This window comes from Neovison vison, chromosome 13 (genome assembly GCF_020171115.1).
Source record: "Neovison vison isolate M4711 chromosome 13, ASM_NN_V1, whole genome shotgun sequence".
In the NCBI taxonomy this organism is placed as follows: domain Eukaryota; kingdom Metazoa; phylum Chordata; class Mammalia; order Carnivora; family Mustelidae; genus Neogale; species Neogale vison.
The window spans coordinates 29,892,934-29,915,211 of NC_058103.1; the positions used below are offsets into that span (position 1 = coordinate 29,892,934).

General features: G+C 55.4%; 1 protein-coding gene across 6 annotated transcripts in view; it reads right to left on the reverse strand.

Annotated features, from left to right (window-relative positions):
* The window catches only part of CCDC88C (coiled-coil domain containing 88C), a 123,570-nt gene that overhangs the window by 40,264 nt on the left and 61,028 nt on the right, over positions 1-22,278 (reverse strand). For 4 of the 6 annotated variants that reach the window (XM_044229977.1, XM_044229976.1, XM_044229978.1 and 1 more), the window contains 9 exons: positions 19,420-19,478; positions 18,663-18,746; positions 16,078-16,218; positions 15,621-15,805; positions 14,852-14,933; positions 14,333-14,491; positions 5,392-5,538; positions 4,930-5,074; positions 1,780-1,964 (listed from right to left, as the gene is read on the reverse strand). In XM_044229977.1, coding sequence (XP_044085912.1) covers positions 1,780-1,964; positions 4,930-5,074; positions 5,392-5,538; positions 14,333-14,491; positions 14,852-14,933; positions 15,621-15,805; positions 16,078-16,218; positions 18,663-18,746; positions 19,420-19,478 — 1,187 coding nt within the window. Of the gene's footprint in view, positions 1-1,779; positions 1,965-4,929; positions 5,075-5,391; positions 5,539-12,107; positions 12,186-14,332; positions 14,492-14,851; positions 14,934-15,620; positions 15,806-16,077; positions 16,219-18,662; positions 18,747-19,419; positions 19,479-20,552; positions 20,576-22,278 lie in introns of those variants that run through there. The other 2 variants (XM_044229979.1, XM_044229980.1) reach the window with 2 other exon arrangements.

Consider the following 22,278-nt stretch of genomic DNA (forward strand, 5'->3'; position numbering starts at 1 on the left):
CCAGCTGTTGGCTGAAACACAGCCCACAGAGACAAGGACAGCAGGGTGAGGTGACCAAGGCTGGGGAAAGGAAAGAACATAACCATCCACGCCACGTCAGAACCAGCCCTGGCAGGCTGAGCAGAACAGGGAGGAGAGGTGCTCTGGGGGGCAGGAGGACCTTCTCCCGGGGTTCCCGGCACCAGATACAGAGGGCACCAGTCTGGGAATAGGGGCACCTCCTTTGCACCGGGAATGCTGTGCCAAGACATGTTTCCCATGGGCTGTGGCAGGGGAGGGGCTGTCCCCTGGGGAACTGATGTAAGAGGAAGTGGGGAGGGGCGAGAGATGGGGGCTCAGGAGTAAGCCGGGCAGGGAGCCCCCACCGCCAGTCCTGTCTGCAGCAGGGGGGCCGGGGCGGACCCCGAGGGCAGAGGAAAGTGTGAGTGGTGGCGTCGGAGGCCAGCTGGGAGCTGGGCCAGCGAGATTACCCTGCCGCTTTTCTATGGCTGACCATGAGGACCTGCGGAGTCAAAGGTTCTCATCTTTCTAAAGGTCAATTTTTTTGACCTGGCTGAGGTCAGATTGCCATTTATAAAGACATTTCCTGTGCTGGGCCCCCGTGAACTTAAAACCCCAAACCGTCTCAGTGCCTTCCACTTGCATGAGGAGCCAGGGCTTGAGAGGGGGAGCTTCCCATTGTCTTCTGGGAGACCACGAAGTATCCAGCACCCAGCAGGCTGCAGAGCACACAAGCCTTCAAGGGGCGAGGCGGGTGAGTGCTGGAGCTGGGAGGCCCCCGGAGGGGACCGGAGAGACTGTTCCAGCCGCGCCTCACCCAGCGAGGAAGTGCCAGGATAGCCAGGACCGGGGTGCCTGGTCTCTGGCCTGCAGCCCCCATCCCCTGCCAATGCAGCCTCCATACACGAGGCTGGCGGGACCTGTGTGCAGGACGGACCCCTGCACCGCTGAAGCAGCCGTCCTGCACAGCGGTTGGCAAGCGAGAGCTTCCCTACTCTCTCCCCCAGGTAGGATCCGGCAGCGGGTGTGCTCGGAGCCCACATAGCATCTGTGCCGTACCATGTGGGTGAAGGGTCTGGAAGCCCTGAAACCAACACGCAGGGGTAACCCCTAGCTCTCAACGGCCCCCTCGCACACCCTGGCATGAACTGGGGTCCTCGTCACCACAGAGCAAAGACAGTTGGCAAGCTGTGTCTGTCCTCAGAGCCCAGAGGTCTGGGCTCTACTGTGCTAAATCAAAGACCCAGCAGTTGTCCTGCAAGGCAAATACAATTCAGCCTTCTCTTCTTCCTCATCCCATAATCCAAGAGAAACTGAGCTCTGACCTTGTTTTACCACCAGCAATGCCCTAAAACCATCCACCCGTGTCACACACACACACACACACACACACACGACTTATATCGCTGCTTCCTCTCCCATGTCCCATCCTACGCTTTTTAATAGTGCACTTACTCTGTGCCAGACCCTTGACTACAGACAGTTAAGTCCTATCATCCTTACAATTCCCGTTAACCCCATTTCACAGATGAAGACAACAAGGCACACAGAGTTCAAGTCACATGTAGAACACACCCTCAAAGAAGTGGTGCTGGGACAAGCCCTGCCACTCAACTCTTGTGGATGACCTTCCTGTCCCTCTATTACAACTGACTGTGGCTACACTGCAGTCAGCATCTCTGCTGGGCTGTGTGTGCTCGCTACTCGTTTGTGCTCTGCCTGCTGTATACTACAGACAAGGGCTGGGGGAGGAGGTCACCCACCCCTGGCTGGGGTTACCTTCTTGCTGAGCTGGTGGTTCTCCTTCTCCAGCTCCCCGCACTTCAGGCTGTTCTCCTCCAATGCCAGGGACGCGTCCCGCAGCCCCTGAATGGTGCTCTGGAGGCTCTGGTTCTCCTTCTCTAGCTTCAGGATGCGGCTGGAGGCACATTCATTCAGCTCAAACACAAATGACTTCCTAGAGGCTAAAGCACAAAGTCGCGTAAGAGACTGACAGAGATGGCCAGTCGGTGACATTTCTGTGCCAGCCCTGGGAGGCTCAGCAGGAAGGGCATGGTAATCGGCTAGTTATGTCTGCCATGAGCAGTAAGGTGGCTGAGTGGGTATGTATGCCTGGTAGCTGCCATCCTTTAGACAGATTTTGTAATTTCATGACTGTATTGGAAAAAAATGAGATGATACACGTAAATTTGTTTAAAATTCTAAGTGAGATGAAAATGTGAGTTGAAGACAGAAAAAGGCAGAATATCTATTCTGCCCCGAAACAGCTCAAATACAAATGAAGAAGAGGGCACAGACCCAAGAGTCATGAACTAAACTTCTTGGCCCCCTCCTGCCACAAGCTGGGAAGGTAACTCAGGGGGGCTTTTTTGGAAAGGAAGAAGGGAATATACATGAAAGCCCACGAAAGAAGGGACTGTGGGGGGTGGCAGTGGTGTCGGGGTGGCTTAGTCATTAAGCGTCTGACTTCCACTCAGGTCATGATCCCAGGGTCCTGGGATCAAGCCCCTCCTCCCTGCTCACTTGGGGAGTCTGCTTCTCCATCTCTCTGTGCCCCTCCCCCCGGCTTATGCTTTCTCTCTCTTAAATAAGATCTTAAAAAAAAAAAAAGAGAAGAAAAGAAAAGACGGGATCAGTGCTGTCCTGTCCCGACCTGTCCCGTCAGTACTTCCACACGCTCTGTTCTGGGAGCCTTACCACACTTGCTAACACAGCCTCCCCACCGGCTTCTTATTCATCAGGCCAGGGGCTGGAGGCACACAGAGGGGATGGCTTTCATAGCAAGCACATCAAGCTGGAAACAAAACGTGTGCATTCACACCCTCTGTCTGATCGTAAGAACTGGAGGCATCAGCATCCTTCTTGAAGCGTGCCTCACCCACCAAGGATTGCAGAACAGCCCCAACAAGCCGGAATGTCCTACAGACCCCAGGCAACAGCAGGCACGTCACGGTGGCAGAAGCGTTCGCCCTGCCAACCCTCCCAGGCCGGCGCACACGTCAGCACATGTATTCTCAAGGGACACACATGCATGGAGGGCTCAGTTCTCACCATGCTACAAATGCAACCTAAGCCCGACCTAAGACCCCAGGGACTCAGGACCCGGGATCACTCAGACCATACCTCTGCAGCAACAATGGGGAAAAATAACATTTAAAAATTGTGGTGTAATACACAGAACATAAAATTAACCATTTTAATCATCTTCCGCATCCAGCTCTGTGGCGTTCGGTCCAGTCTCACTATCCTGACACTGGCCCTGCCGTCTACCTCCAGACTTTGTGGTCGTTCCCGACTGCAGCTCTGTGCTCACGGCATCAAAGCGAAGGTTCCACAAGTTAAACAATGGAACTGATTACAAGCCTCATTTCCTCTTCAGTGAAAGGCAGGGCCTCAGAGACCACGATGAGGACACAACAGTTTATCACAAAGAAAACCAACAGCTCTTCGCCGAATGCTGTGCTCATCAGCATCCCCAGCAACCGGGTGTGCGTGTGCACATGCCTGTGTGTGCAGATGCACGTGGGGGGGATGGGTTTTGATGTGACCAAGAGGAAAGGTGCTCAGCACAGATCGCCCGCCCATGGGCCAGGCACGGTGTAACGCTTCACGACTCCTGTCACTGGATATTCACAGCAATCCTGCGAGGTGGCTTCGTTACCCCCATTTTGCAGGATAAGAAACCGAGGTTGAAAGGAGGTCATCTAGCCAGCTGCTCTGACTGGAGAAGCCACCACAGCACACACACACCAGGATGTTCAGGCTCTACTCCCCCTATGCCGCCATTCAAACCAATGCCCATCAGCTTCCAGATAAGCACAAGAAGCTGGACCACCAAGAAGAAATCATCATCACTGACCTGGAGGGGCTCACAAACATACTTTAGTCTGAATTGGTGAGGCTTACCCACCCCATCAGCTGCCCTTCGCGGTTGGTCTGAGCAGCCCGCACTACCTCTCTGCTCCACCAGGGGGCAGCAGTCCTCCCCAGTTGACCTCAACTTGCAGAGCAGGGGATCCCTGTGACCCCCCCAGCCCTGCGGGCCCACCCCCGCAACAGCACTGGGGCACCAAAGCTCGGACAGAACTAACTTCTCACATAGATTAACAATTTACTCAACTGACTTTAGGTTCGGAGCTCAAAGATAAGAAACAGCCAGCTGCTCTCGGCGACCTTTTCATTATGCTTAGGGATTGTACTAGAATTGAAAAAGCCACCCCCAAACCAGCCAATGCCCTACCAATGCTCGGTAAAGTTCTAAGTAAACATTAACTTGGCGCTATCAGGTGCAGGAGTACTATTTTTGAACAAAGGAACTGGCTTATTGTTTGCCCAGCAGGCAGAGCTTCCTGCTGCCCAGCCGACTCCTGCCCCACCCACCTTCCCCCAGGCCAACACCTAGTCTGGGGTGCTGGGCAGCCACCGCCGGGCAAGCACAGGGAGAGAGAAAGAGGTCCCGGTCCCGTGAGCAGCCCGGAGAGACAGAAAACAGACTGCATCCATCTTGCCCAATTATGCAAATGAACAGAGGAAATAACGCCGGTGGTACAGCTACAGTGGAGATTAATGGCCCCTGGGGATGTCACCTGCCATCTAGAGCTTTCAACCATCCACAGAGAAGCCTAAGATGTCCTCTGGGGGTCAGCATGCTGTAATCTGGAAGCTCCTAGGATGGTCCATATGGGAAATGAGAAAGCGGGCAACACTTAATTTGCATTTCACGTCCCAACAAGGAGGCTGCCAGACCCCTCATGTTCTCCCGGGGGAGAACTGCAAGGAAACTCTGTTCCAAATGGCACTTGAAAGAAATCCTTTTTACTTGAGGGCGAATGGACAGACTGACATGGAAGATTCTGAGCCAAGTGTTCAGCTCCTTGGCCGAGGGAGAAGGGGCAGCCGGGTCGGCTGGAGACACCAGGTGCTACCCACCGTCGGACAGGTCCGCGTTCTTGGACAGCTGCTCCAGCTCCCAGCCGAGGTGCGCGGACTCGTTCATGCTCTGCTTCTGGGCTATCTCCAGGACCATGTTTTCCTCTAGCAGCTCCTCGATTCTCTTCTTATCTGTGTCCCGGTCCTGGTGCAGAAAGAGGGAAGGAGTAAGACCCTGGCCCCCCAGGCACCTGCTCTCATTTCCCCCAGGATAAAGGGACTCCATGCACCTGCTCACATGGACATCCATCCTTACAGGAAAGCATGAGCAGTCGAGTCCCATCTTGTAGGCATCAAATGCTGCCCCCTCCACGGCCCCCGGGACCACCACGGCGGTGGCAGCAGCAGCGTGAGCCCAGGCCGAAAGCCCAGAGAAGGGCAGAGCGTAACCCTGAACCTGCCCCAGTCCATGGGGGATGCAGTGACGGCAGGGGGAGTTGGGGGCGGGAGTGGTGGCAATACCAGTTCCAGGTCGTGTAGCTTGGACTTGAGCTGCAGGTTCTCTTTCTCCAGCTCGTGAACTTTGTCGCCCCGGGCCCGGGCCGCGGTCAGCTGCTCCTCCAGCATGGCCTTGGTCTCGATTAAAATGATGTTGTCTTCTCTCAGCTCCTGCTCCGCAAAAACACACATGAGAACCGTCAGAGGAAGGCACCCGGGTCACAAGAGCTCGAGGCCCAGACACACGCTGCAGGGGTGGGGTGTGGCTGCAGTGCTGGGGGGAGAGGGTGCGGGTATGGGCGGGGCTCCACCTCTCAGCACCTTCACCGTCCCGCTGCACCAGGCCAGACGGGAGTTGTTACTGGAAGAGAAAGTCCACCATCAGGCAGCTGCCTGAACTCTGGCCCTCCTTCAGCGCACTCGTCCTGGGTGCCTACTTCGTGCTGCCGTGGTAGGAAGGCGTTTGGTACCTACAACCTCATCTGGGAGGACAAGTGGACACTGCCGACCGACATGGGACCTTGCCGAGCCCCATTTCCTTAAGCAGGAAGAGGTGGGGCTGAGAAACAGTCCTGGGCTCGAAGGCTGAGTCCAGTCCTTGGGACTCAACATGTATTCCGTGACCAGGGTCCTGGGAGAAAGGAGCGATTGGCACGAGCTTTCGTTCCAGATCCGGCTCCTACCCGAACATCCTACATACATACTCTTGGACAAACAATGGTTCTAGAAATGGGGACTCTCTAAGACTTAAGTCACAATCAGAGGGGAACCCCCACAAATTAGCACCCCACTCCTTGTGTGTTAGGCATGTGCCAGGTGTGGAATGTGATGGCCATTTCCTCGCAGAGCCCCTTCAGGTAGGAGGGGCCCCTGGACTCTTAATCCTGCACCAGGCGGTGCCATTTCTCCTCCCCTTCCTACCCCACTTATAGAGCCTCTTTGTTTCTCCTCTCCCCGAAGCCCTTCCAGCACCACTAAGAATGTTGGAGGCACTGAGTTTCCCCAAACGCCTTCACAGTATGCAAACACCCAGATGTGGGGACGTGTCTGCTTTTCTCGGTGGCGGTTTTCAAAGGCTTGTCCCACTGACAGCTGGGTAGCTCCTGCTTGCCCACTGCATGTTCATTTTCCCTGCATCAGAGATTCTCAGGAAAGGGGAAACCACGTGCCTTCTGGTCAGCGGTCACGGTTCTGATCAAAGGCTGGCTGCTGAGAAGGCTCTAAGCCCAGGATTACCTAAGTGCCCTCTTTCTGTTAAGAGAACGTGTCCACCATGAGGCTGGTCCTGCACTGGGTGCTCTCCACCCCTCCCTCCCTCACTCGGCCCCACAGCCCCAGGACGGAGGTAGGGACCGTCCCCTCCTACAGAGGGAGAGACTTACTTGGGTAAATTAAAAAATACACCCAAAGCCACGAAGCTCAAGAGGAGCTGGGATTTGAATTCCGGCCCGAGAGCTCCAGACTTGTGTTCTCTCCACTGCCCTCGACTGCCTGCAAACCATCCTCAAGGGGCTCATGGAGCAAAGAGGCCCCAGCCAGCAACGATGACATGACCTAGAGCACACAGAGGGGTTTCGAGCAGGGAGAAGGCCTGGCCTTCCCTCTCCGGCCCCCACAGTTCACACCCTGAGCTCCAGCAGACCCAGCCAGCCACACTTTCCATATCACCTCACGGCTGGGCCCTCAGCTCCCACCGCACAGGCTGTCCCTTCAGCCTCATAACCAACTCCTAATCAGCATGCAAAACCCAGCCTGGGTTGCCCCCTCTGAGAAATGCTTGCAAATTCTTTCTGTCCTGCCTGCGGAGCCAGGTACTTGGGCTCCCAGAGTGCTCTGGACACACGGTGAGGCAACATGGCCTTTGCTCCTCCCTGAGACCGTCAGCTTCCCAGGGTAGGGCTGTTCCACGTCTGTTCTTGTGGGCCTCAGAGATATGTTCAATAATACTTGTTGGCTGAATCATACCATGGGAGGGCGGGGGGCAGTCAGAGGGCATGTGACACGGGCTCTGAAGGACTCAGCGACCTCCAACAGTCAGGGATGGAGAAAAGTGTACAGGAATGAAACAGAGCATGGAACACAGCGGTTTTTAACTACTTCCCAAATACGTCTCCGTCATCGCTTCTTGGCCTTTTGGCTAAGATCAAGTGCAAATATGTCTCCCATCTTCTGGCCTCCACCTCGACCTCCACCGTATTCCAGCCAACAGAAACACCTCCGCTTGCCTCATACACCCTACTCCCTCAGATGCGAGGAACCGGATCTGCGCAAAGTTGTGCCCGAGCTGCTACAGCAAGCCGAGGGCTCGGCCCGGAGGACCGAGAGGCCTCGTTCCTCATGCCGGGGCACTAGCCCAAAGCCAGCCCGCCCCCCTGCAGACCTGACCTCGACTGAACCAGGAGGCTATTTCAAGGCCTGACCCAGCCCCGCGAACAGCTGAGGGGCCACATTTCAGCAGTCACAGGCCAGGCCTGATGGCTGGTCCCCAAGGGCTCGAGAGTTGCCACCGCTAATCTGGCACGGTGACCGGGAGCAGGGACCGGGGATATAGACTGACAGGCTCTGGATCCCAGACCTGCCAATGCGCCGTTAGCCATGGGACGTGCGGCAAGAGTTTGTTCCCTCCATCAGGGATCCCTCCCTCTCTAACACTGACAGGGCGGACCTGGGATCAGGTTCGGTAATGCCCGGGATGTACTCCAGACGCGACGTCCGAGGCCCGGGGAGCAAAGGGGCTGTCACCATCTCCTCACACCCCTGGAAGACACCGGTCAGCCTGGCAGCCTCCGAGCCTCCATCCACCAGCAGCAGGCAGAGACTCATTTCCATGGGGCCTGCTTGACCCCAATGAGCACCAAACAGCAGAGGCGGCAGTGGGGTGGGCCTAGGGTGTGGGGGCAGAATCAAAGACACAACCAGCTCCTTCCCGCTAAGCTCAGACTGCAGCACCCAGCCCAGAGGTGTCCTCGGGAGGGAGACAGGGCCCTCCACTCTGGCAGGCGGACCTCCTGTTCACTCCATAGAGATCACCTCCTGGCAAAACACCATCTGCTCGGCCCTTTGCACCGTGGTCTGCTAAACTCCATGGAAGGTTCCAGAAGCGTGGTAGACTGAAGTGTAAGCCCAGCATCGGATCTAGCCTGCTTTAACTTCACGCCGTACCAAATTTTATCAGAACTCCTTAGAACACAGAGAAACGCAAAGTGGCTGGTGGAAACGGAAGATCAAGGCTCCGAGGTTCCTGCTCTGTTCCCGGAGTCTGAACCTTCCCCGCTTACGGCATGCTGTCCGAATTCCCACATGGGCTGCTGGAGGCCAGGCGCCCCTGCCCTTCCGCCATCACCCCCTCCTCAAGGCCCCCCATCTCACCGCTCCCCCACACCCTCTTTGTCTCTACAAGCCCCCCTCCCTTATTTCCTTCCTCAGCCAGGCCGCAGCCCTGCAAACAGACACACGTGTTTCAACGTCAGGTGCGCCTCCTTACTGGCAGGGCCAGCGGCACGAGGGGTGGACGAACCCTCAGCTTTCCCGTCTGGAGAAAGTGAGAGGAAGCCACAGAGGCCGCTAAACCCGGTGGGCCACCCCGAGGTTCACGTGTGATGTGGCTGGAGCGTAGGTACTCCTGGCAGGCAGAAAAAGCTCCAAAAACCCAGTTCTTACTGCTCATCTAAAAACCTCACTGTGCGCCTACCATGGGCCAGACCAGAGCTGTGTACCTCTGGTTTTTCAGGCCATCAATTTCTGTCACAACGCCTCAACTCTGCAGGGTTATCAAAAGCTGCCACAGAAGACACTGTGCATAGAAGGATGTAGCGACGTTCCAATAAAACTTTATACTTACAACGGACAGGGGGAGGGATTTCAGCCTCGATGGACTATAGTTTGGATATCTCCAAGCTACAATATACTCGAGGACTCAAGCTCTAGGTCAGTGAGGCACAAGTCGGCGGGGACAGGGCCATCACAGCCCCACAGGTGGAACACTGCTGGGGGCGTGCAGGGGGCCTACAGGAAATGAGCAGCCTCGGAAGGACCTGCAGAGCTTGACCTTACCCTCTCCTCATCTGGCCCTGCTGGGGGAGACAGACTGGGCCCAGGACGCCTCAGCTGGGCCATGGGGAGACCTGAAGTGGGTGAGTGCCGGACAAGGAAGAGTGTGGATTTTAACCCCAGAGCAATGCAGAGATGCCTGAGGAACTCTTAGAAGGGTCACCATGGTGTCAGGAGAGAGGGGTACGAACGAGGACAGATAGAGGCTGAGCGGCCGGTTCAGATGCTTATGGAGGGCATCCTGGGGGCAGGCCCTGGGGTTAATGACCAACGACAGAGAAGGTGGGCAGAGGCCCTCACTCTTCAGCCTGCCTTCGGGCAGCGGCAAGAGCATGCTGGCAGGGGGGGAAACGGGCTCTGGAGGATGGGGAGCCCCTGGGGTCAGGCAGGGCTGGGGTGGACTGCTCACGCATCCAGCTGCTAACTGCCCTGCCAACAGCATCCCCCACCCTTGGTGCAGGATTGGTCAGTTCCCGTGTCTCGCTAGGATAAGTGCACTGGAAACATGATGCTAGGGCACCCCCTTTTACAGATGGGGGCAAGCCTCCCTCAACAACCCCGCAGGGTGTGTGGCAGCTAGGACTGTGCCCTGCTCGGTCTCCACCTCTCAGACTGTGTTGACTTTGGAGCCAGCACTGCCCAGAAAGCCATAAATCTTAGAGGAGTGAGGACAAGGCCTGTCTTACCTTTATTCTGCTTAAGACGCACACAGTAGCAAGGCACCTGCCCTTTGCTGTTGGGAATTTCAGCCAAAAGCAAACTGTGGGGCAAGACGAACCTCCAGGAAGCAGCTCTGCCTCTGTCCTCCTCCCACATGCCCTGCTGGCAGGAGCGAGGCGGGTCACCTACTTGCAAAGGGGAGTCAGGGACCACCGGTGCACCCACCGTGGCTTCCCTCCACGCTGGTCTCCTGCTGCGTGAGCCCTCGTACAAACCAGACAATGAGCCACAGAGGAGCAGCCAGGAGTGTAATGACAAAACGTGGAAACTCATAGTCCATATTTTTCAAACCAAAATTAACCCTGCCCTCACCCTGAACTCCAAGGCCTTTGATCGAAAGTTTCCTCCCATGGGGCACTAATACATGCTGCCCACCATGACACAGGTTACCATGTTTCTCCTCAGTGAAACTGGCTGGGATCTCCGGGAAGGCACCTGGGCCACCTGCCACGCCCTGTGTATAGAAATGGGTCCCCTATGGGGTAGGTATCCACAGCATGAGCGGGCACGAACACAACAATCATGCTTGTCTTGCTGTCCTCCAGCCCGTTCACACCCAACACCGCTCCCTCCTGGAGGGGACAAGAGCTCTTGATCCTTCCTGTCTTTCTCCCCAGGCTAAGTCTCTCCATTGCTGAGCAATGGGGCTCTGCCCGACTTGTGGGGTGATTATGAAACGCCCAGTGAGTGCCAGGCCCCAGGGCATGCAGTCCGGTTAAGACCCAGTCCCCGCCCTCAGGGGCTCCAGGGGCACACAGAAGGCCTCCTGCCAAGGTCCACCCACAGACCTGCCGTCCACCCTGCTCACCCCATCTCTGGCCCAGAAAAGCCAGCAGGAAGGAGAAAGCACCTGTCCATCAGGTGCTGGCAGAGCAGAGGAGCCATCTGGGAGCGAAGCCTGCAGAATGCACATTCCTGCGGTCCACTCTCAGGACCAAAGGTGGTACCCAGGAATCTGCATTTTGAACAGGCATCCTGAACAGAGGCGGACACGGCGGCAGGTGGATACAGACCACATCTTGAGAAAGATGATCTAACACTCACGTGGAGTAGTTTCACAGCTTGAAACTGATTGATATTTTACATTATCTCATTAGTAAGTTGATGTTAATCCCGAATCAGCTTATTCAAAACAGTTAATGGCCACTGCTATCTTTTTACTTCCCACCCCTCCCCGTATTTTGTTATGAAAATTTAAAGTACCCTGAAAACTTGAAGTAAGTATTCTGAGTCATGCACAGACCACCTTGATTCGTAATTAATGTTCTGCTTTTTCTTTGTCACACGTCCGCCCATCTACCCAGCCCTCTGTCCATTTTGTCTTTGGTTTTGGATGTGTACACATCATCCTTAGCTCTTTTCTAATCTGACTTTAGCATATGCAGGTCGATCTCAAGTCACAGCCACATTTCTGTATGTCACTGCACACTTCTCATTGTCTAGAAATTGTTTGGGAATCTTATGGTGAATCCCTTGGGAATGGGCATCAGCACACCCTGGAAAATCTGATTTTCCATAAAAGCTGGGCAACCCTGTTTACTGAAACACAAACACAAGCCCATCCAACACACCTGTGCATCAAGGCAGTGTTGTCTCTGACACAAAGCACTGGGGGGGACCAAGTGGCCCAGGCCTAGGCCCCCACACTTGGGGCCAGATGGCCCACTTCCATCCCTGGGGGCCCCTAATACTGCTGGCTCTCCTCCTAAAGCAGCCTGCTTCGAGGTCTCTGAGCTGCATTCCAGGTTCACTCCCAGCCAGCACAGAGCCAAGTGCTCTGGTGGGCAGCCAGCTGGGGGTGGGGGGTCTAGGCAGGGGTCTGGGAGGGGGATACTCCACGTGGCCCAGCAGCAGCCAGCCCTGCAGACACTGCCCCAGGAAAACCCCAGACAGCATTCTTTCAGCAAGTGTCTGTCCACTGGTCTAGATGCTGAGCATGGAGCCACAATCACAGCAAACACACTACCCACCTCGAGGCCTTTGCCAGTGGGAGTGAGGGAAGCTGCAGCAGAAAAGGAACCTGGAACATGAGGCAGACCCGGGTCCGCACGGGAGGCCATCGACCCCGCACGGTCCATGCAATGGCCCAGAGCTCAGCGCGTCCCCGGGGCTGCTGTGAGAAATGAACGAAAGCACACAGCTGTTGCTCTACTCCTGCTCAGCCCCTCCTGGCTTTGTGGCAGGGAGCGGGCAGGAGGAGGTGGGCCCATCCGGGCAGGTGATACCTGGCTGGTAGACTTCTCATAGCCCGTGGCTTCCTGACACCCCATGATCCGTTCCCCACCCAGCAACCCCAATGTACTTTCTGAAACAGAAACCTCACTGTTCCCCTCACTGACCCGCTTCCTGAGGATGGCAGGTACCTTCCACGCGGAGGCCTGGGACTCCCCTCCAGACAGTGAGCAAGGCTCATGTAACTACTTCAGATCTAAGGAGGAGTGCCCACGTACTGCCGTCCGCTGACCCCTCTTATCACGGGCATCACAGCACAGCACGACTCATTCTCTCTGCGGCAGTCTGAACTCTGTGGACCAGTCCCAGGGCATTAGCCAGCCTGGACGGCAAAGCATCTGCACACCTGCCACCTGCCCCCAAGTAAACACCTCACGGAGATGCACGCTATTTCTTTCGTGGCTAAAAAAAACTAAAGCAAAATTTCAGGCACTATCAGTTTCACGGTAGCTCTTTACTAGGACATGCATCAAGGTGAAAAATGTCGTGGTTGCCGCAGAGAGCCATGAAACAGGAGATGAGAACTGGAGAAATCAGACTGGGGGTCCCAGGAGAAACCCTGAAAGTCTGGGAGCTCCGTGAAGCAGGGGCACGTGTCATCCTGCATCTAGATCCTTCGCTGCTGCTCCAGCCTCACACGCCACAGACGCTCCTGGGGCTGTGTCTGGAGGACTGCACAAGGCGGCTCGGACAGGGCCAGGCATGAACACAGAGATTAGAGGCTGGATCCTGACACCCACCACCCCACGGGGCAGAGCTGGGGGAAGAGGTGGGAATCACACTCTGCCCCCGATCCCACCTGGGGGCTGCATCGGGTAACCCCCCTGCTCCCCCCCCAGGCACCAGTGTGCAGGAGGCACGGCGAGGGCAGTGGTCTGGGCAAACATGAAGGACTATCTCTCCTCCCAACTACGGCATTTCTAGTAAGTGAGGAGAGGCCCTGCCGTGTGCCCACGTCCCAGAACCTGTCTGTCCCAGGATTTATGCTTTTCAAATTCAGCACCGCCAGCCAGCCAGCCAACCATTTCCAGAACAAAGACAGAGCTGGCGTCCCACCCGCACCCCAGGCTCAGGCCAAGGCAGCAGCACCAAAGGCGCCTTCTCCGCAGGAGGTGGGGTGTCACATTCCTCAGGGAACAGATATTCCTTGGGCAACAAACAGGCCCTGCCCCTACAGCCTCCCACCCTCCTCCCATGGCCCCGAGGCTGGGCCCGCCTGCTGCAGGAGAGCCTGTCTGGTCTTCAGCCCCACAGCCTTCCCCAAGCATGTCTGCCAGCAGCACGGCTGGGAGAGGACCACTGTGCTCCCCAGATCTGTGCTCAGTCCCCTCAAAACCTCCTGGGTGGCAACTGGGATTATTTCTTACCAAACAAGCCCACTTGTTCTACCAGCCCAGAACAACTACTTCCAGAGCCCCCAGGGTTAGTGATGGGGGCAAAAGCCCCCAAAGCCTTGGAAAGGAGGGTCCTAGAACCTGCAGCTGACATGAGGCAGTCAAGGTGAACGACTGAGGCATCAGGGACCCCACCTGGGTCTTGGTCTCCAGTCCCGTCAGCCCCGATGCCCTCCCCGGCACCATCCACCCAGAACCTCAGGATCCGAGTGGGTTCCACGACTGAGGGCTTACTATGGGACCAGTCCAAGTGCCAGGAATTCTGCCCCTTTCATCTGAAAAAAAAAAAAACCAACTCATGAAGTGGTAGGACTATCTCTATTTTAAGGATGAAGAAACGGAGTTCCGGCAAGAGTTAACCACCGAAAACAGCAAGAAGAAGAAAAAGAAAAACCCTAAAAGAAATCAGAGGACTTCATTACAGGAGCTCTCCCTCCTCCCCCTGCCCTCCCCACCTCCAGCCAGGCAGGGAGCACAGAGGGGGACCTTCCAGGGAAGCATTGCTGTAGAGATCCCATGGCTCCCTTTTCCCCACACCTGGCAGGTGCACCTGGGAGGCGTGGGCTCACCTCCATGCGGGCCTTGTAGAAGTCCACGTCATGCAGCTTCTCCTTGCAGCGCACGAGCTCCATCTCCAGCCTCTCCACGCGGTTCGCCTTCTCCCTCAGGGAGTCTAGCTCGTCTCGGTAGGCGCGAGCAGAGCGGGCGTCAGCCGCCAGTTGGATGTTCTGGAAGGTGGGAAAAGGCAGGGGAACCCAGCTCAGGGCATCCCTCCGCAGAAGGAGAAGGGGTCGAGCCCCAGGGGTGTAACGTTTCCAGGACGCCCCAGGAGAAGCCAGGTTCTGGTGCCCGAGCAGGTGCATGTTGGGAGGGGTCCCCCACACACAGGGTCACTCCCCCACCAAAGCAGTTCTTAGGACAACTGGCTCTCAGGCCCTGCTGCTTTGGGCCAGACAGAAACAGAGGCCTTTGCTGGAAGTTCCTGCAGCTGCATTCCCAAACCTCCAGGCCACAGTTCTGGGGGAGCCCCCCCAGACATGTGCACAGTCCTCCACTCCCCAAACATGCGCAAAGCCCCTCCCACTCACCTCCTGCTTGACCTTCTGCAGCTCTAGCACCAGCTGGTCCACCTCGTGCCTGGTGTCCCCAAGCTGCTCCGTCTTCTCCTCCCTGGGGGTGACGTGAAGGCACCACGGTGAGCCCTTCTCAGCACCCCCACCAGCCGCCCCCACCTCACGAGACCACAGGAGGGAGGGGGAAGAGGGCACTTCCGGGAGCCAGGAGGGCAGTCTGCAGACTGAGCCCGCCAAAATGTTCCTACTCAAATTCTTCTCCCATTTCTAACCTTTAAAAACCTGCTCTCAAACACCCCCCACCAGACACCGGATTTCCTTCTGAGGGTGCATGCAGGCAGGAAAGAAGGCTCTAACTACAGGTGCACCCCCCACAGCCAGGCAGGCAGCCAGGGGGAGGCGGGCAGCTCCCAGGGTGGGGTGAAGTGAATGTCACTTCACCTGCTGCAGGAAAGAGGGGACAACAGGTTCACCTGATGGGGGGAGCCACGTCCTCCCTCCAGGCAAGAAAACCTCCCTGGGTGTGATCATTCCTGCCCCTGACCAGACGGGTGTGGACAGACAATCTGTAACCTGGACTCACAGGAGTCCAGACAGGGAGGCGACCGGGCCACGTTCAAACTGCGACCAAGCTCGGGGCAGAGCCAAGCCCCGCTGACACTGGGTCCCACACCAGCGGGCTCCGGTCGGCCACACCGCGCCAAGGGAAATGGCACGACAGACACTGGGCTGGCGAGCCCCCACACGACAGCAGAACGGCAGCCTGGGGTCACTGGAGACTCACAGTTCCTGCCTGACACGGCGCAGCCTGGCCTTGGTGTCGGCCAGCTCCACGGCCAGGTGCTGCTTGTCCTCGCTGGAGAGGCTGCTGGTGGGGCTGGGGGTGGACTCGGTGCTGGACGACTTGAGCGGGCTGGGCGGCTGCTGCGCCTGCAGGTAGTCCCGCTCCTGGGTCAGGTCCACGATCAACTGCGGCGGGGGAGGTGGGGGAGCAGTCTCACCAGAGCAGCCCACACGGTGCCCGTGCCCCCCCGCAACGCGGCCACACACGTCAGAAGACAAGGAGTAAAACCCCCGCTGGGAGCCAGACACCCCGAGAGAGGGAGGCAGGAGAAAGGGGGTAGGAGTTTCAAGAGACAAAATATTCAGTGGGACGACCAGGAGCATATGAATGGAGGAGCCCCCCCCTCGACCAGCTCGGCATTTCTAGAACCTTCTCCCGCTGATGTCAGGGGACGCACCTCTGTGCATTCGTCTCGTTCATCGATGAGCCTCCTGAGATGAAACACCATGTTCCTTGAGAGGGCCTCCAGCTCCTCTGGGGCCACGTCCGGGAGCTCCAGCCACTGCAGGTCAAACACGTTCTCCTGGTTGTGGGTCACCTGTGGGCACAGTGGGAGGCGCTGCGGAGGCCGGCCAGGAGCATCCATGACTGACATGCCCCACCGACACCAGCAAGCCTTCACGGACCAGCCCTCTGCTGTGGGAAGGGGGCTGAGTAAGGAGGTGCCAGCTTCCCCTGGTAAGTCACTCCCGCTTTCAACACCGCCTAAAATGAGGACCTGGGGGTTGGCTTTAATGCCAAAAAGCACTCCTCCAGTACGGTATTTCCCTAAAGAGTCCTCTGACGCTGTTCCCGGAGCACTGCCAGCTTCCATCACAAGGCAGGGAAGCCTCAGGGGCTCTAAGGGGGAGGAGAGGGACCGTGTGTTACTACTTCCAACCCAATGGGAATACACCAAATGTTAAATCAAACTCTTCTGCCAGAATGTTGGGCACACGACAATTTTAGTGGGGGGGGGGGGATAGGTCTGAATCAATCTAAAGCAATCTTAGGTAAGACTGTATCTCATCCCCAAAGGTCACGTGAGCTCTTCCCCTTTCCGACAGGTTTGAGTGGAGGCCCATTGCTACGTCTGTACTGGGCTGCCTCTCTGTGGCTTCTGCCGGCCTGACTTCTCACCTCCTCCCCTTCCAGACCTGCCAAGGGTGCACAAGCCCCCTGTTTTGAGTATCTGATGTTTCAGTTTGGGAAGAGAAGTTTTATTTTCAACAGGAAAATAAAAAATCAGGGCTATCCACTCAGTGCGGCACACCAAAAACGTTCTTAAATATTTCAGAGCCGTGCAGAGAGACAGAAAATAGTTAAACAAAAATGAAAGGCAGAGGGGGCACCTAGATGGCTCAGTCGGTTTAGTGTCTGCCTTTGGCTCAGGTCATGATCCCAGGGTCCTGGGATCAAGTCCTACATTGGGCTCCCTGCTAAGCTTCTCCGTCTCCTGCTCCCCCTGCTCATGCTCTCTCTCTCTCAGATAAATAAAATCTTAAAAGAAAAAAAAAGAAAGAAAGAAAGATAGGGGCCTTTAGTTTCTCAAAAGGCACCCCCTTTCTTACCTCTCCTCACCTTACAAAGGAAAACAGATTCAGCTGATCATGAAGGATCAGGAGAAATCTCAGCCCGTGGTCCAGGGCAGGCTCAGGATGAGGAGTAGAGGCTGAGTGCTAGACCTGCCTCAAGCGGAGGCTGGGGAAAGGCCTCTGAGGAAGGAGCACAGGGGCTCAACCCCAGGAATACGTCAGTGGCCCAAGGAACTTTTAAAGGCTGGTGCCCATCCTCCCCCAGCTCTGCACAGCTGGACGTCTAAGCAGCACCCAGCCCACCATGAAGGCCAGGCCCCTTCACCAGCCTGAGAGAGATACAGGACTCCTTTCTGGCTACATCCCTTCTATCTCTAATAACCCGCTGTCTGAGCAGGAAAGGCAGCAAGTGGAAAGAACCAGCGAGTCTCAAGGACCCAGGTCCCGGAATAAACACTATTTTCCAAATACACAGACGTGCAAGGAAAATTAAAGAGCAGAATCATTCTGAAGCTCACCGTCGCTCAGCCTGATACGGGGGCTGAGAATATCTGCTACATTACTGACTTTCCCTGACGGACCCCTCCCTGTGACGAGCTGCCTCCATCTCCTGCTTCCAATCCTGGCTCAGAGCTCACCAGCCCCACGCACCACGCCCTGCGCAGCTGTGGGAGCCCCCGGGCCCAGGAGCTGCGGTCCCTCGTGCTGGCATGGGGAGCTCTGCCCCCAGCTGCCCCTGCCAGTTATCCACCTGCTCCTATGAGCTCCCGCTTGTGTCTTTTTCGTGTCTTCACCGCAGGCTGAACTGTATCTCCGGATGTGATTAAAGCATACAGTGCTCCTTCTGGGGACAGGGGAGGGTGGTGGTTGAGGGAGGAAATCAGGTGGGCTCTTGCCTCTCCAGGCTCACTTTCCAACGAAACCACGTCCACCTAAGGACAATGGTGAAGGAGCTGCTCTTGGTGCAGAGCCCTCCTGACCCAGGAGGCCTGCTGGTTTCCTCACAGCCCCCTGGGACTTGCTGGGTTTTACCTCCCCAAATGGGGGCGGCTTGTTTCTCTGCCATGTCACCAACAGAGGCGGAGAATCTCTCTCTATAAAGATCCACCATTCGAAGGAGGGTGCCATTTGCCAGAAGACATCCTCAGGGTCTGTAAATCAAATTCTGAGCCTAAACCACTTGACAGCTCTTAAAAATAGTCTGAGTCCATATTAGGCAAGAAGAAGAGGCAAAAGAAGACTTGATTGAGGGTTTAAAAAATTTTTTTTTCTTATTTTTATCCCGTTTTAGCTTGCCGAGAGTTACCTTTCCAAATAGAATCAATGTGTCTGCGGCGTCTGCATCTTATTAGTGGCAAGATCATTAACAGGTGATCTACTCGGTAAGCTTTTCGCCGGTGGAGCGTGCTCCGGTCTGGGTGGTCACAGGAGCAGTCTACAGCCACACCCCCCAGAGCCACACACCTACCTCCTGTATATGGGCCACGATCCCAGCTTGGGTCTCAATGTCCAGCTGTTTGATTCTTTCGATAAATTCCTCTTTCTTCTCACACTGTGGAGGGTGACAGGTATTAAAGGAAGCATCGTGTGAGGGTGACCTAGGGCCACCCCACTGCCTAAGTACGGTTTCAGACCAAACTGGCCAGTTACCCAAGCCTTCTCCTGGCTTTCTCCCTCACAACCAAGCAAGCTCCTGTCCACCCACCAGCCCTCCCATGGAAGTTTCTCTAGAAGTTGTCAGAGGACCCCGCATCAGACCTACAGCAGAATCACCTAGGGGTGTGATTTTGAAAAAGCTCATCCCAGACTGACAACACCAGGTCGGGTTGGGGGGTGGGGTGGGGGTGCTGAAATCTGTAATTTAAATCAGCTCTCCGGGGGATTCTTAAATAAGCAAAGAACAAGAACACTGGGTCTAGACCAGAAGCTGGCCAACTTCATCGGTAAAGGGCCAGATTTTTTTTTTTTTTTAAAAGGTGGCCACAAGCCAACGTGGCCAAAGGCCCTAGTTTACTGATGCTCCTCTAGATCTCTAGATGCTTCGATACTGGGAACAGGGTACTATCAGCATCCTGGTCCACGGGTCCCCACCTGCTGTCTGGCCCATGGTGTCTTGTGCCAGACATAGTGGCCACCGCGCTCTCAGGAACCCTAGAACTCCTCCCTCGGGAATCCCAGCCCAAGACGGCTGAGAGGAGGACCTCCCCTCCCCGCCCAGTCCTTACCTGGACGGCACAGCCCAGCACCAGCAGCAGCAGCTTCTTGATTTCTTCCATGCTCTTCCCTAAACCAAAAGAACATATCTGGTTAAGCTCAACTGTTCGTGAAGTTTCACCGGGGATCTCTGCCTGCTGCAGGGGGAAGGGAGGGGAAACCCAGCTAGAAAAACGGTCGTCTTTCTGCCCAGCGATATTCATCTAGGTTGACACACTCCCATCTGTTTTCTTCATATGGGTGATTTTTTAACAAATGAAAATTCCATCCGTAGCTATCTGTGGCCCTTTTCCATTCCGATAACATAAATATCCTCTCATGATAATGAATGAACGGCAGAACCAGCAGCTCTTTTTTGTGTGTGGGAAGCAAAGCACAGGGGAGAGAGTATTCCCCATGGGAAATACCGAGTCCTCCAAAATAAGGCTGCATGTAACTCCACCTTTCCATCATACAGAACGTCGAACAGACAAGGGAGTGCAGCTGCAAACCCCGCCCCCAACCTCACAGAATCAACAGTTTACCCATGGGTTCCACACCCCTCCCCCACGTCCTCTGTATCAGTGTTTGGCTGAAGTATTCTAGAACAAATACCAAATATATACGTGACAATTTTTTTTTATGGTTTTTGCGAGAGAGAGAGGAAGAGGGTGAGTGAGCACAAGTGAGGAGAGGGGCAGAGGGAAAGGGATAAGCAGGCTCCCAGCTGAGCAGAGAGTTCGACGCCGGGCTCGATCCCAGGACCCTGAGATCACAACCCAAGCTGAAGGCAGACGCTTAGCCAATCGACTGAGCCCCCCAAGCAAGCGCCCCAGTATGCATCATTTGTGATGGTCTCGTATTGACTTTGTTCAAAGGCCAAACACTTAATCAATCCCCTTCAAGGGTTCAAGTCTTCACTATTTTGATGTGAACACTGCTACAGAGAACACCTCATGGCTAAGTATGCACGTCCCTCCTTCCTTAATAAATTGCCCCACAGAAAGGCCTTACCATTCTATTTTCTCACAACCCCAAAACAGCCAGTCCCAATACCCGTTCTCCCTTGCCTCTGCCCTTCCAGTCTGTCTCCATTTTGCCAAAACACTACTATTTTGCCGTTTGGCATCTTTGTCTCTCCGATGATGGTTGAGGCCGCACACACCCTCCTCAGCCGGCCTAATCGGTTTTGATCACGTAAGTAAACAGAGTCAGATACTGGGCTCCACATGGGCTCCGTCACCCAGAGAGGTGTGGTTCCGACCGGCCAACTCTTGTCTCGCAGGCTTGGTCTCCGTATCTACGAAACCGTCTCTCTACTTTCCGATGCCATGAGCTGGGTGATGTGCAAGGTTGCTGCCAGCTGAAAAATTCCACGGGCTCTCCCTTTCTTATCATGTCCTGTTCTACTGGGGGGAGAGGCGACAAGCCACCAATAGCTCGGTTTTCTTGACAGACTTACCGGCACCCACTCACTCTGGGAAAAAATGGCCCAACGTATCCCTAGCAACCGCTGGGAGGAGCAAACCCAGCCGGAGCCCCAGGAATTAGTGTCGTGGTTCATTTCCAGTCCCTGGGTGTAACCTGTGTGTGGAGTGATGTGTGATCTTGTCCTAATATTTCTCCCGAGAAGCAGCTCAACATGGCTTTTCCCGAGATCACAGCGGAGTCTCAGGTGTGGAGGCTGGGCATTCTCTCAACCAAAGCTGCACACACACCCCCGTCCCGTTATCACCTTCCAGCCTGAAGGTGGGCAGGACAGGTTGGGGGACTGGGCCTCGGGGACCCCTGAGAGCACTCAGATCCACAGTCCTAAGAATATGCTTAAGGTTTGGCACTGCACGTGCAGGGAGATGGTCAAGCCCTTCTCTTTGCTGATAAAGTACAGAACTTCATCAATGTCTAAAATGGAAAGAATTTCACACTAAAGCCTTTTGTTACCTGGAAACCTTTTCCTTGGCTCCAGAGGTCCTAATCCATAGACATAAATAAATGCAAGACCACAATGACTACGTTCTGCCTTAAACCTGAGCTGATGATCAATCACGGTTTTAGTCTGGATGACAAGGAAATGCCCACGGGTTTATTCAGAGCCTACAGTCAGTCTCACCAAAATCTTTCCCTGGCCACAGTGCTGTATCCAGCCCACATGCGTGCTCTCACCTCTGGCCCCTCAGTCAGTCCCCAGATACCTGACAAGTGCCCCTCATAAGCCTTTGGTGGACCTAACAGGTGCAGGAACCCCCCTCCACCCCCGCCAACCTGTCGCCAGTGATGATCGCCTTGCACAGGCCACACGCCCGGTGTGTAACCAGCAGGGAGCGGACACGCAGGAGGAAAGCATTTGGAAGGTCTCAGATTGTCCCAGACGGAAGTCAGAGTTCACAAGGCAAATCTCAACCTGCTCTGTTCACAGGAAAGGCCCCAAAGGTCCTAATTATATCATACTCTACAATAATTTAAGCAACTCCGATGATCCACATTCCCAGCTCGCAACGCATAAAAACAGCAAACTGACCACGGGAACAAGCCCTGGGCAGGCCCACTGCCAGCAGCAGAAGCACCGGCTGCAGGGAAGAGCCCAGAAACCCCGTGTACGCATACACAAAGGGCTCAGCCCACATTCTGCTGCTCGGTGGGAGAACAAAGGGTTCTGTTCCCTCAGCACCCAGCAGCCACACACAATGACAGCCGTGAGTCACTCACTCACTCATACCCATTAGAAAAGTACAGAATTCCTGTTCGCTATGTTTTAGAACAGAGTTGGGGCATAGGTTTTAAAGGAAGAGAGAGAATCTTTGAAAAAATTTTCATGGAAAAAAAATTATTTAAAATGAACTTTCTGGCCATGAACGGGGTCCTAGGGAATTTACCTCTGCCCTCACTCATTT